The sequence below is a fragment of the Rattus norvegicus genome, chromosome 18, assembly GCF_036323735.1.
Source record: "Rattus norvegicus strain BN/NHsdMcwi chromosome 18, GRCr8, whole genome shotgun sequence".
Classification (NCBI taxonomy): Eukaryota; Metazoa; Chordata; class Mammalia; order Rodentia; family Muridae; genus Rattus; species Rattus norvegicus.
In genome coordinates, this window is record NC_086036.1 from 82,015,222 (window position 1) to 82,030,015 (window position 14,794).

Sequence of the window (14,794 nt, forward strand, 5' to 3'; positions counted from 1 at the left end):
TATATAGATAGATAATAGATGGATGGATGGATAGATAGAGGAGAGAGAGAGAGAGAGAGAGAGAGAGAGAGAGAGAGAGAGAGAGAGATAATACTCACTACTTAGATTATTAGTCAAGGTAAGTGATGGTAATTCTCATTGCTTGAAGGTAAAACATTGGGATAGAATTTATTAACATTTCTTTATTTATTGTTTTCTCTATAAAACCACATTATAATAACTGATAAAATGTTGTAAAAATATGTTGATTGATAGTTTTGCAATCAGGAAGCATCTGGAAATCAAGACCACCCTGTTACTCTTTCACATCTCCATCTCAGCATTCTTAGCGGCACACTCTCACATTCTGTCATAGCCTAGGTAAAATGCTCATCTGATTCATAAATTTAAATTTTTTAAACTAATGCATAACATAGCCATTGTAATATCCACGAGGCATTATGTAAGGCCAAGAGATAACCAAGTATCTTAATGGCATCCTTTACTTGGTTATTAACTATAAACAAGAACAGTTTAACACTTTATCAATAGCATTTTACACATGCACACACACATTTTGAAGTCACTCTAATCTGTGTGCAGAAATTGCCTTTATATTTTTGTGTTGAAATTGCGTAATGGACCATCGCCACTCTGCAAAGTCATTACAGTTAGCTACAGAAACTCAAATATAATTCCATTATATTTTAAAAAGCAAATTATGTTAGAAAAGCAAATTTTTGCAGCAATATAACATATCGTAAGTTTTTACATTATGATAGATTTACACACCCCTTAATAACTCACTAATTTATGAAGCTTTAAGCATAATAGTTTGAAAATGACTGCCACAGGATCTCTGCTTTTTATAGCTCTTCCAGATGATAGTCCATGTATTTTAAACATTATACAAGGGACCCAGAAAAGACCCCCATCTGTGGGAAGTAAACACTGTTTACTGGGAAGGCCAGAGCAGGGTGCAGATGGAACCACTTCCTCTGAATTGGCTATGTTGTCCGTTGTTACTCAGTCTCTCTCTCTCTCTCTCTCTCTCTCTCTCTCTCTCTCTCTCTCTCGCTCTCGCTCTCGCTCTCGCTCTCGCTCTCGCTCTCGCTCTCGCTCTCTCTCTCTCCTCCCCCCCCCCGTGTGTGTGTATGTGCATGTACGTGTGCGGGAATGGGCAGAATATGTATTTTCATATTTTTTTGAGGTTGTTGAAGATTAAATTACTTTTGTTTCTGGATTTCTATAGCTTTTAGTTTGCATAATCAAAAGTGTTGTGGGGTTTTGTTTAATATATATTTTCTCTTAGTAGTATTTGTCAGACACATACTTTTTAAGACATAACCACTTTGATTGGTACCTTTGTACAATAAATCTACATATGTAGAATTTCAGTGTGGTGCATGGCATATGCCCAGGAAAATTACATAAACTTTGCTGAATTGTGTATTCTGATGAGAGTGGAGACATCGTGTTCTTCCAATAATCTGAGCCTCCGGTGGAGAGCCAGTCACCAGGGTTAATGATCATTGTGGCAACTTTCTGGTGAAATAAGTAACGTGTCTCATTGAATGCACCTCCCAATTGAGTTGCACTGAGAGCATTCATTCTGACTTTCTTTGTCATGTTCTTTCTCCCCTCACCCCTCTTTTTTTCCTTTAGCTCCCTGTGAAGGCAACACATTCTTCTGCCACAGTAACATGTGTATTAACAACACACTAGTCTGCAATGGGCTCCAGAACTGTGTATATCCCTGGGATGAAAATCACTGTAAAGGTAATGAATTCAGAGCTCTCGAGTGGGAAGGAACTATAGCTGTATCAGTCTTAAAAACGTAACAGAGGATGTGGTTTTGTCTGTCTTCTTTTATCTTAATATCAGTTTGCAAATAATCTCAATGTCTGGAGAATTCCTCATTTATACAGTGGACTCACATTCTAGACACTAAAGATACCTCATGAGAATTTGCAGAGCCAAGTGAAGAAAAGAGTGGTAGCGGAAAGACTCACTTCCTATGACTCCATTTTACTTTCTTCAATTTTCTCAAGTTCATTTCATTTATTCAAAATTATCCATTCATCTTTTGCTCATGCTCTAGAGATAAAATATTTAGGAAGATCATTTCTGTTTTCAGTTGAAGCCACTTCTATTTTGTTAACAAAACCTTTTTCCTCTCCTATGAAATAGTTCTCAGTGTCCTTGCCCTGTGCACCAGCCAATAACCAATATATTGGTTATTTAAATATGGCTTGATGACTGGGTTATGCCCTATTTTAGTCAACATAAAGACATCTATTATAAAGGCTGAATGTTAACCCTGTTCAAAAGCAGACTAACAAGGAGCAATTTTAGTATGGTCTATCAAATCTTTACTTCCTGCAAACAGAAGCAGAGAAATCCTGTCCAGTACCCACTGAACCACTGAGTCAGTAAAAAAAAAAAGAGTTTGACTAGTGGAAACTATTTTTGATAATGGGTGTTAGTCACGACTTCTGTGAAAAAACTACTTGGGGATAGATAGGAAATTAAATGCTTTCTGACTTAGCCTCACACCTTAGTGGAAGCGAGCAAACATCAACATCATTTTGTTGGATGTGAGAGTATGCAAAAAAGAAAAGAGCGATTAAAGGAACATGATGAAAAATTCATTATAATAGCACACCGCCTTAACTCCAGAGAGTTAAACCATCTTTGAAATCTTAATTAATGTACTGGTGATAGCAGAACTTACTTTTATGATAGCTAGTAATTTACTGGGATTGGTTTTATGGCTTAGCATATAGTAAACCACAAGAGAAGGCTATGAGTGCTTCTGATAATGGGCAGAGCATTTTATATCTGTATATCTGGTAGGTTCATATAGCATTGTATTCGCCTTATAATTCCATTGGCTCACCTTTGTCATCTGCAGGAATCAAAGATAATAATTCCTCATCATAGTGCGTGACTTCCTTTGCTTTCTATGTTTATAAAACTTCTATGTCATGTGGTTTTGAACCCATGAGTGTTTCGAATTGTTAAACTTTCCTCCAGATTTCCTTCTTTATCATCATAGGTTAGTAACCTACTTTTGTCCTAAAGTGTATTTATTTGCATCTAACTTTCTTTGACAAACATTTCACTCCTTTTAAAATTCATTATACTTTTTATATAAGGAAATGTTTGCTATAGTCAATGAATAATTGAATACTAATTTACATTCATCCTGATAGTTTCTTTATTCCCTTAGGTTATTTAATGTATCCATGTATAATAATATTCATAAATCTTGTCAGTTTTTGCTTTTTATATGTTTCATATATCTTTTCACCATTTGCTCCTAGTATAAGATCTTCAACACTATGTAGATATGTTGTACTGTAATATGTATTCCTTAGTGTTTTTCAATATTTTCTTGATTTACTTTTACTGTGTTGGGTAAGGGTTCATCCTACACAACTTAGCTTTTATTTATGTGTTAGGCTGAAAATTCTAGTGAAGTGTAAAGCCTTTTCTGTACATAACACTAATAATCTATACACTCTTTACTCATTATTTTCTACATTATTTTATGTATCTTACAACCTCAGGAACATATGATAATTAATTGGTATTTTATTTTATTTCATTCTCCTTTCAGGGTGGTAACAGAATAAGGGAAGTCTATGTTAGTGTAATTTGCCATAAACATGCCTTGGTGATTGTTTCTGCATCGATCATATTTAGGGACTCATTTCTTATCACTGTGTTCTCCTTTTATTATAAACAGTGGTTCATGTCCTAGCACTCAGATCTACTACTGGTACCATTAAACCACAGTCTATGGCACTCAGTGATAAAAATCTCACAGTATTTTTTATGAAGCAGACTGCTGGACAGGAGGAAGACAAATATGTCTGTTTCTCTACCCCTTCTCTCTTGATCATTTGGATTTTCCATGGCCACGGTTTTCTTATGTGTAACTTCAAGACCTTTTTAAGGCAGATCCAACAATTATTGATTGTTTTTGTTCTATTAAAATCTGACAGTGTTTTGTTGCCAATTTTAGAGCATATTTACTAGATAGTGAATTTAAGAATATAGCTATTTCTGTGGGTTTTTAGTATGATCTTGCATCTGGTAACTTAGTATGATTTCACGTGCAGTAACTTGAATCTGGGAGCATGTGTTGTTCTGACCACGAATGCTTATCAACCACGTGATAAACTGTGGGGATTCTTTCTCTCCATGTATCATTTTCCCCTGGTTGATATTTTTTTAAAAATATTTCTTTTCCTCTATAATTTAAAGTCTCTATGTCTGGGTAGGTCTTCTATATTTATTCTGCTTGGGTTTTTCGAACTTGAATTTATATTTTCATTATTAACATGGGAAGTTTTGAGATTCTGATTAAAAATATTCATTCCAATTTCTCTAACTGCCCACAAGCCATGGATGTTCACGCTTCCTGGAAAACTCTGACGCATTTTACTTTACTTTGTTGTGTTTTATTAAATGAATTAATTCCTTTACTACTTCTGTGAGAAGGGCTATTTATAATTTATTTTCTCAACCTTCTGTCCATGGAGATACTATCTCCTAAGCACATTCTCTCTTTTATGTCTCTATTTTATTTTATCATGTGTATTCATTTTGCTCTTCACTAATAGGAAAATTTCCATAATGTTATTACACCCAAGTTTTAGTATTCAATTTCATGATAATTTATTTGGAAAAGTATGGACAAGTTCTCTTGCTACCATTTCAAAATGTATGCTGTGATTTTGTCTTGAATTATTCTTGGTATCAAAATGCTGTGTGTCCTATTACTTCAGTTTTACCTGTTGAGCAAAAGTAAAGAGAAAAACAGGTCCATCTACTCCTTACCGGTTCAGTATTTTAGAGGTCCTTTTATGACTCGGAAAAGAAGTCAAAGCATAGTTCAGGAAATTACCAGGACCTTCATAAACATTGTGTTCTAAGTCTTATGTAAATTTTTGCATGAATATGTTATATGATCATACATATATAAATAAATACACATGTTCATATTCAAAGAAGGGCTGTGAGCAACGGGATAGTTACTTTTTAAGGATGGAAAATTATAAAAATAGAATCTTAATTTTGAAGAATTGCCACGTAACAATTTAAGACTGTGAAAAGTGTATGCTCAGCCTATGTTGCTTTAAATTTTTTAATTTGCATTTTTGAAGGTGATATTAACACATGGTGGGTTGTTTCTCCTCTTGTCTGTCTGTTGTTTTCATTCTCTCCTACCTACAGAAAAGAGGAAAACCAGCCTGCTGGATCAGCTGACCAACACCAGTGGGACGGTCATTGGCGTGACTTCCTGCATTGTGATCATCCTTATTATCGTTTCTGTCATTGTACAGATCAAACAGCCTCGTAAAAAATACGTCCAAAGGAAGTCAGACTTTGACCAGACCGTTTTCCAGGAGGTGTTTGAGCCTCCTCACTATGAGTTATGCACGCTCAGAGGAACCGGAGCAACAGCTGACTTTGCAGATGTGGCAGAAGACTTTGAAAATTACCATAAACTGCGAAGATCATCTTCCAAATGCATCCATGACCATCACTGTGGATCACAACTGTCCAGCGCGAAAGGCAGTCGCAGTAACCTCAGCACAAGGGACGCTTCTATCTTGGCAGAGATACCCACGCAGCCAGTCAAGCCCCTCATCCCACCCGTGAACAGAAGAAACATCCTGGTCATGAAACACAACTACTCACAAGATGCCGCAGATGCCTGTGACATTGACGAGATTGAGGAGGTTCCCACCACGAGCCACAGGCTATCCAGACACGAAAAATCCGTCCAGCGGTCAGTATCCATAGATATTTGATGGCATCTGTAACTGAAGACGGAAATGCTGCCACAGCATTGTGTTCTAGTCTGTCTTCATGCTCACTCGCCCCGTGAATGATAGTGTAAGCCAGAGAGCGTCATCTCCCCACCCCCTCCCTTCTTATACTAGTGCTAGTCTCTTCTTTTTATATCCCACACACGAGCATGAAATGTACATGTGTGCAATGACATATGTGCACACAGACCAAAGATTTTTATTTCTGTACGTACAGAAACTATTTCTACACAAACGGGCCACCCCATTTATGATAGAGATCTAGACAACTAATCTGCCTTCACAGTCATAGTTGTTGCTCTTATCAATATTTATATATCTCAGGACACAAAACGATTTTCCAAAACTGTTGCTTTACCAAGATTGCCATACAATCTTATTGAACATTTCAGTTCAAAATATTTTTAATAGGTCTATTAACTTTGCTAAGAAAATAAGAGTATATTTTTCCATATAACATAACGTTTATATTACATATTATATTTTATAACATTGAATGCTAAAATACTGAAAATTTATATTTAAATACAGAAATCAGGAGAAATATTCTTATTCATTTTTCTATTAGACATATATAGAGTATCATGTGTTATATGTTCATATTCCTAAAATGAGTAAAAATATTTGGGCAGAAAAATTTGAAATTAATAATGTATTTTTAAAATTCCAAAATACGTCTAGTTGAATTATGCTGTGTTTGCATGCTTACTATACCTTACGTAATCATATAGATATATGTAGATTTTTTTCACAAATTCTACAATATCTAATTTGAGTTAATATAATTTGCATGCTGCTGTAATACTATTGTTCTCGTTGACTTATTAACTTTAGGAATGTTTATTAAGAAAAATGTATGTGTTTATATTTTGTGCAAATATTACTTTGTTGAATGAAATAGCCATAACATTCCAGGTTCTGCCTCATTGGGTCTCTAAGCAAACATGAATCTGAATACAACACAACTAGGGTCTAACACGAAAATCCAAGGTAAGCAAACGCCCTCGGCTACTTCTCCCCTTGTCATCTTCTATCTTTTTCCGTTTCTTTCTGGTTGTCTGTCTCATAGTACTTCAGACAGTGTGGTTTGTGTTCGTTATTTCTTAAGCTACCCGTCCCATGGCATTCCATATTTAGGCATATAGTAGATGCAATAGTAACGGAGTGACTATTCTTCGGATAGAAGAGCTGAATAATAAATTTTCATAGCCTTTCATTATGCTTTGTTCGACAACAGAATAAGCTAACATCCACATTGTAAGCCAAAGACGATGAAAGCAACGAAGTATCTCCAAGAACTAGTGCAAGATACCTTGGTCTTCGAAAAAATCAAATATAAGAATATTCACTCTTAATGTAACTAAAGAGTGGCAATTATTGATATAATTTGACTATATTCTATTCGAACGCAACACCAAGTATTTGGTAATATTCATACAACTTATGTGGCTTTTATTTTTTGCATGAGCAATTTACCTTACCTCATTAAAAATAAATGTGGCATGTTGATCAAATTTTATGAAGTAAAATTTGAACGTTTTATTCTCTAAAAGCCTCACACCCCTCAGTTTTCCAGGTGTGTCCCTATGTGTCACGAAATATCACACTGGTTTTACATCTTCGCTTGGTGGTCTGTGTTTATTTTACTCTAATTCGTCTCCAATTAAATTTGCTTCGCAGCTAATCTCCTCAAAACTCCTCGAGCCTCCCAACTGTTCTTGAATTAGGAGAATGCATTCCATGCTCAGTCTGACCTTAATAAGCTGGTGTGTTTGTCGCATTTCTTTTCCCATTGGGAGAAAATGTTTTAACTGTGCTTTATTTTCAGAGAAGAACTATTTACACAAACATGGGGACTGTGAAAAGAAAGTTCCGTAGTGAATTGTGAAAAGTGGACATATTTCTAAATTCATTCCACTGCCTTTATTCCAAACGTAAGAGTTACAGACATGCGTTATTCCTTCGGCAAGACTCCCTGCTGCCGCGCAATGATGTGTCCATTTCCTAATTCGGTTGCTGATCACCAAGTGCTCCTTAGGTTTTCAATACATTCTGAGATTTACGGAAACTTGAAGAAGAAATTAGTTCCTGATTGAGACTACCCCAGCTTTACGTTTATTGTTGGTTTCGCATTTGTTTATATGGTGTCTGTGTGTCTTTGTTAAATGTTTGTACCTGTGTGATCTTTGGGAAAAGGAAACAAAACTTTGGGTGAACTCCGTGTTATACGTCCATTGTTTTCATTGCATAGACTGCCTGAGAATAGTCCCTGTGTGATTTTTGAGCAAGCTGCAGTGAAAAACGCAAATGTGGATCATGAAAGCATCACCGAGAGGTTCTATGGACTGTGCACACCTGCTGTTTCATTATAATTAAATTCAGTAAAATGTAATGAGTAAAATCTACATTGCAATAAGACAAATCTCTCTACCCCTCTCTCTGTCTTTCTCTTTGTCTTTCCCCCTTATCGTTTCTGTGTATCCCTGCTTTCCTTTCTGTTTTTACCATGGAAAGATACTGAGTTTCACAAATGGCATTTTGAAATCAGGTATTTTACCATTCAAACTCTACAACAGAATTTTGTTTGATTAAGCACTTAGCAATATGACTGAACTGACAGTTTGAGAAAAATACCCTGCATGTCAGTACTGGATATTTAGGTTGGAAAAAATGCCCTCTTTATTAGACACATTGTAAAAAGCATGCATTCTCAAATACTGCTGTTACTGTTCCATTTCTTTGTGTCATATGCTTGCTACTTGTAACTTTTATATAAATATATATAAAATGTATAATAATTTCCTAATTTGAGTTAAGAGAAATGTTTCTTCTCTTGAGATAAAAAGAAGAGTTACTCAAGTACATGATTTATTTCTCCCAACATTCTCCACTCTCTAGATTACCCGATGCCATTTGATATTGAGGCTTACTTCCCTAAATATTTGATTTTTAACATCTTATGAATATCTTCTTTTATATTAAATGTCTTTTTAAGTCAATCCATAAAAATCATAGACCCTTTTATGATTGAACTAAAACCATTCTGAGTTACTTCCTACCTATTAACACATATACCTGAATGCTTAATGGTTATGATGAGTTTCATACAGAAAAATTAAAGCCCTTATAACATACAGAAGTTCTGTTGAATCACATGCATTCCCATAAACAATAAATGAATACCTATTTACATAAAAAAGTAAACTTAAAAAAAATTAAATTTAACATTACAGTTACAGTACATATGCTCACTACCTTCAAAATAGACAAATTCTCAATAATAAAACCAGGACTTTCAAATAAAAAAGAAATCTGATCAAAGACAATGTTTGCCAGCAGCTGGAGCAGTATTTACAATCTAAATGGATATTCCTTGTCATATGGCCCTTTTCAGGAGGCCAACCCAGTATGTATTACAATATAAATTAAACATCAACAAGTAAACAGAGATAGAGTAAATTGTAAAAAAAAAAAAAAAGAAAAAACTAACTAAAGAAATATAGCAATTCTTAAAATCAACTTACCTTGTGGAGTACTCACAGCACATGGACAGGAGTACCCTGGGCCGACCTTTAATCCCAGCTATCTGAAGACACAGAAAGGCAAACCATTTAACTAAACTATAAACAAGTTCAGCAAGAGCCTCTTCCTTAGCAAACAGTGAAAACTGAATGAAGAAGATGGTCAGTGTCAACTTCTGACACACACACACACACACACACACACACACACACACACTTATGTACACAAACACCAAATATATTCTCATAAAAATTAGCATAGAAATTAATTTGACAAATTGTCCAAGAAGAAAATGAACTGGCATAATGATTATTATCTTTCTTTAACATGATATATACTATATATATAATATATATCTTATGATAAAATTCATCTTTATCATTTTGCTAACCAAATTATTACCACATGTAATGTGCCCATTAATTAAAAGTTGGAACTCCAAGATAATCAATTAAATTAGTTCTACTATTTCATCTCTTTAGGTGTTCTCATTGGACATTATTGACCTTGAATGAAGAATCTCAAAGACTATGTATAATATACATATATATATACATATATGTGTGTGTGTATAAATACACACACACATATATATACATATATACCTGAGTGTTTCATTATACAACAATGAAGACAATTAAGTGGATAAATCACCAGACACCTGCCATGTAGGTTTACATGTTTTTCTAATTCTTTACAGATCTATAAAATGTTAATGATCTGCTTATTCTCTGCTTAAATGTATTTAATGCCTCAAACCTACTAAACAGATACCTTCTTTTTTGACATCAAACTGAATTAAGTATAAATTTAAGAATAGATGACTCACATATAGTGATATAGTCCATGGGGAAAATAATCACTCTTCCAAGATGGATCTCCTTATATGTGATGATCAATTAACTCATAGGTATTAACTTGTCCAGACAGGAGATCACTGCCAAGAGTCCTTGAGGCCTGTGATTAGCCCCATTAGAGACACTATCTTGTAATAAAGATGGATCTTGTGATGTGAGAGTCCAGAAAAGCTTTCAAATATATTTTGGAGCTCCCTACAGGTGCCTTCATAAAATCCAATATTGAGATTTTTGAATATTAAAATTACCTATTAAATAACCACATCAGACTGTTGCTTTAATATCAACCTTGGAATGATCTTAAAAATTGGGTAGCACTTGTAGTGGAAAGAAGTGTTCAAAACCACCAAACAAGCTTAACAGTTAATATTTTTTTCACAAAGTGAATTCCTATAGACTAGCATAAGAGCTATATTGATTCGTTGAACTATTTTCAAATATATCACTATGTCAATTCAGTGATTCAGCCTTTAGAATCTTGGTGGCCTCCCACGTTTACATGAAATACCCAGGTCAGCCTGAGTTAAGCTTTGTAATTCTCTCCAAGGGCAGTGCAGTTACTCAACACAAGGTTGATGTTCTGACGTCTAATTCTGATCTTTTTCTGTACCCGTTTTTACACACATGCAGATTTTATTCATCATTTCACAAAAGAGGCTTGATATTTGATTTGTCACAACTTAATGTCGTCAGATAATTAAAATCCACTGTAAGCATAACTGGAGATCAATGCCACAAAATCTTTCAGGGAGAATCAACCCTGTCCTAGAGATGCTGAATCTTTTGACCCTATTAAGAATATTAGATTGACAATTCTGCCTCCCAACATGATGGTCTTCAACATCATGTGAATATTCTCTTAAGCCTTGTGTTAGCTTCGTCTGTACTTTCCCAAGAAAAGTCAAGATTTTCTTACATCACAGGCTTTGCTTCTTTTATTTTTAGATCAGGAATTGATTTCTCTGAATTGAAAATATTAAAATAAGGTAGATAACATTGTTCTGAGTCTCATCACCTTCAAGCAGCAACAACAAACAATGCATTCCTTTTTTTGATAGTCAAATAAATGATACCATGTAGTTTGAATGATAGTAACTCTAAATTCTGGAAGGAGGTTATTTAAAATTCATCTGATTTATGTATTAATATATTTAAAATGCACAAGTTATTTAAAATTAGTCTTAATCCTAAATGGATATGATAATGGACAGTGAGTTTTCTCATCTAATGAGTACAAGGGTTAGTTGGTATGCATACTTTTCCTCCATTAAACAGTTTTTATTTTAATCACAGCATGATGAGAAAGATGCAGACAAGGTAACATTACATGGGTAAAAAGAATACAGTAAATGGAACTTGAGTTAATTAGTTATTCCTATATTTCTTTTAACAAGATTGGAGAAAGAAAACTACATAACAAAAACTAAGAAAAAAAAGAAAGAAAAAGAAAAATTTATTACTTATACAACTCGATAATTCCCACACAACTTTTAATTTAGAATTGTAACTAATCATTTTGTAATGAATTTAAACTGTGTTAAAATTTATTTAGTTAAATGGTATTATTTACGTCAACCCAAGAGAGAAGCAAAGGGAAGAAATATAAGTAAGTAATGTCAAGAACACAATTTAAGATTTGCCCTGGGGCACCAGGTTATGTGTTTTCTGTTGTTTTCCTAAAGAGGGGCATGCCAGCCTCTAACATCCCTTGATTTCCTTGCATCAGGAAACAAATGCAAAAGCAAGCTTCATCAAGCTTCCGTCATTTGCTTGGAGCATTTAGAGAAGTTCTTCCTTCCCGTGAACCGGCATGAGCACACCATCGCTTTTCTCTTTGGGAATCATAACAGTTGTGCAGCCAGCACATTCTTTGTCCCTATAGTTTTTTTTCTCTTCAATTGCTGACCCATGCTATTTTCCAGCCACTCATTGAAAAATTGTTTGGGGGTGTCTCTTACTACTCACCGATACTCAAATGAAAATTACAGCTGACCAGGACGTATGATGTGTAAGTTATTTAAAATAAAATATTCCTTTTATATTACATTATTAAATTTGTATTCTTTATTCACTTTCCCTAGAGTTAAACTTATATAAATATCACTAGATTTTTGGGGGTTAGGGGGTGTCTGCTCAATTTATATATCAAATCCTCTTCTTCAGCACATTGGGGGAAAGGATAATTAATAGTGGAGACTGGTAGAGGAATGGTGCTTAGAACTATAGAAGGAGACACTCATAATAGTTTTTACCATGTGACCCATCTTGAAACACTAATTAGATTACCCTGGGTCCCTCTCATTTGTAAAACACAAAACATAATTGACTATTGAGCAAATGAAATATAAATGATTTGGTATAATCAAGATGTGATAAGCTTAAATATGATAATAGCATTTTCTTAGGAGCACCAGATGAGCCCTATAAAGTGTAGGCTTTCCCAAGAAGACAGTGAAAGAGACCATTGCCAACATGTGCAGGGAAACATTTGTGTTTATAGTCATTAGGTCATACACAGTTTGAGGACCATTTACTTGATGTGCATGGTAAGTAATGAAGGGTCACAGAAAATAGAGTTCATAGAGTAAACAGAGTTGGTACTGTGTTTCTGAGCGTACTTGGTGCTTTCTCAAGAGTTTGCCCTGTGTTCAAAGATGAACGTGGTATATTTTGAGGTGATGTGAATGGAGACTTCTCTGAAGACAGTATACTTACTAAGTAGAGTAAAGAGTCACACATATTAAATTCAATTAATACAATGGGTAATAAGACATTAAAGGTAACAGACGGTTGGAGAGGCAGGAGTATGTCTTGCCATTTTATTTAATTTCTACAGTATGCTAACTCCGTGACTATGGTTAACAAGGAAACATACTGAGGTTCACATGACAAAGTCCATTCTCAGAGATTTACGTTAAATCTTTTCCTTGTAAACAAAAAAGTTTGATTCTGTGAATGAAACTACTGCAAATATTGTATGTAATTAGCTTTTGTGCAGTCAAGGAAAGTGAAGTAGTTTGTAACTTTTATAAGACTCTGTAAGTGGTGAGCACATTTCTTATACTGAGCTGACTAAACTAGTGCAGTGTTTTCCACCACCGGGCAAATATAACTCTGTGAATTAGTGTACTCCATCAAGAGAAGTTGAGACATATCCATATTGCCCCATAATTTTGTGTTTACTCATCTGTAAAATGTGTACTATAAAATCTTCTTTTCAACTGAAAGTGTCACAACCAAATGATCATGTACTGGGAGATATTTTTTATATTCTATGATGCATTGTAAAAATAAACCATTTTTTCTAAGTTGTGTGTAAACTTCATTTTTCTAATTGACATGGTGCCTACACATCTATAAAAGATAGCAAGAAAAGACATTCGCTTCTCAAAAATTCTGGATAAAATATGTGACTTCCAGATGCCACTGAATCTGACATCCTGTGGTTGCCATTCCCTCCAGGGCACCTTTCTCTGCACCTTCATATCAAACACTGTTTATCACTAGTGAGTGTAAGCAGCAGTGCCCCCCGGGGCACTTAACTAATGACATAGTTGTCAATTTGTTCACAAACCTAAACAGAGAGAGGGGAGTTCTTTCTTCAACCATGGACAATTGCTCCATGTATGACCAGACTTAAAGATACTTAGAGAGATAAGTAGAGTCTTGTGGCCACATTTATGGCATGATAATGTTGTACACTGCCGCTGTTATTTTTCCAACAGTTCAGTTACTTAAAACACCCTTGGAAGCTTCTCCGTGTCTCCTTGTGACACAGAAACGATTAATCTTTTGAAGAAAGTTCCCACAAGAGCAACCAACGGCATGGGTAAAAATGTAAAAAATAAATAAATAAAAAATAAATCATCAGATCACAGGCAGCAGTGAAAAGGCCTTACTTTCCTCTGTTTTTCCAGTTTGTACTCTACAGTGGCCAAAGGCACCTCTTCTATGTGAAACTTTTGTATTTATGTGAGTGAATCATTACTAACCAAAACAAATGTATTGACTCTGTGATCACAATAACTTACATATTTCATATACAACATATCAGAGGCTTATTTTGTAACTTCTTGTCTATGGGAATTACTTTTCAAAGGATGAGGCTACATGGTCACATTCAAAACTCACCTTCAAAGCCCCCCACTTTGAATGGCTCGGACTCTGCCAGGGGTTTTCTGTCCCAGCTAACCAGGTTAGGATCAGCTGATCCACTGAAATCTCACATATCAGGAGCTTCAGTCAGAGGTCAGGAAAGGAATATTAAGGATACCTTGAGAACATCAAGGTCTGTTTGCTTCCAGGCTCAACTCTGCTTTTGCTCGTTACACCTGATTATTTTGCTGCCTGACTCCCAGGTTGATTGACCGCCTTGGAACACTTGGCAAGTTCCCTTTCCAGGTGTGTAGGTTCTGATGGAACTATTCTCACCCTCCTTGTTCCCTCAAGTCTAGAATATGTGGGAGGAAATTGACAAGAATCTCTATGTGACAATCAAATCTCCTGTTTGTTTTTGCCATTCAACCTGTGTGATCAGTTCCACTAATTTTTATGGCATATTTAATGTCTTTTATACTTTAACGACTATGGAAC

The 14,794-nt window shown here is 35.0% G+C and overlaps 1 protein-coding gene across 8 annotated transcripts in view; it reads left to right on the forward strand.

Annotated features, from left to right (window-relative positions):
• Positions 1-13,509, forward strand: part of Neto1 (neuropilin and tolloid like 1) — a 123,276-nt gene extending 109,767 nt beyond the window's left edge. For 4 of the 8 annotated variants that reach the window (XM_039096766.2, XM_063277287.1, XM_039096768.2 and 1 more), the window contains 4 exons: positions 1,645-1,758; positions 5,224-5,782; positions 6,738-6,812; positions 7,651-13,509. In XM_039096766.2, the coding sequence (XP_038952694.1) occupies positions 1,645-1,758; positions 5,224-5,782; positions 6,738-6,798 (734 nt within the window). In that variant the 3' untranslated portion in view covers positions 6,799-6,812; positions 7,651-13,509. Of the gene's footprint in view, positions 1-1,644; positions 1,759-5,223; positions 5,783-6,737; positions 6,813-7,502 lie in introns of those variants that run through there. The other 4 variants (XM_006255035.5, XM_039096765.2, NM_001107371.1 and 1 more) reach the window with 4 other exon arrangements.
• The last annotated feature ends 1,285 nt before the right edge of the window (positions 13,510-14,794 follow it).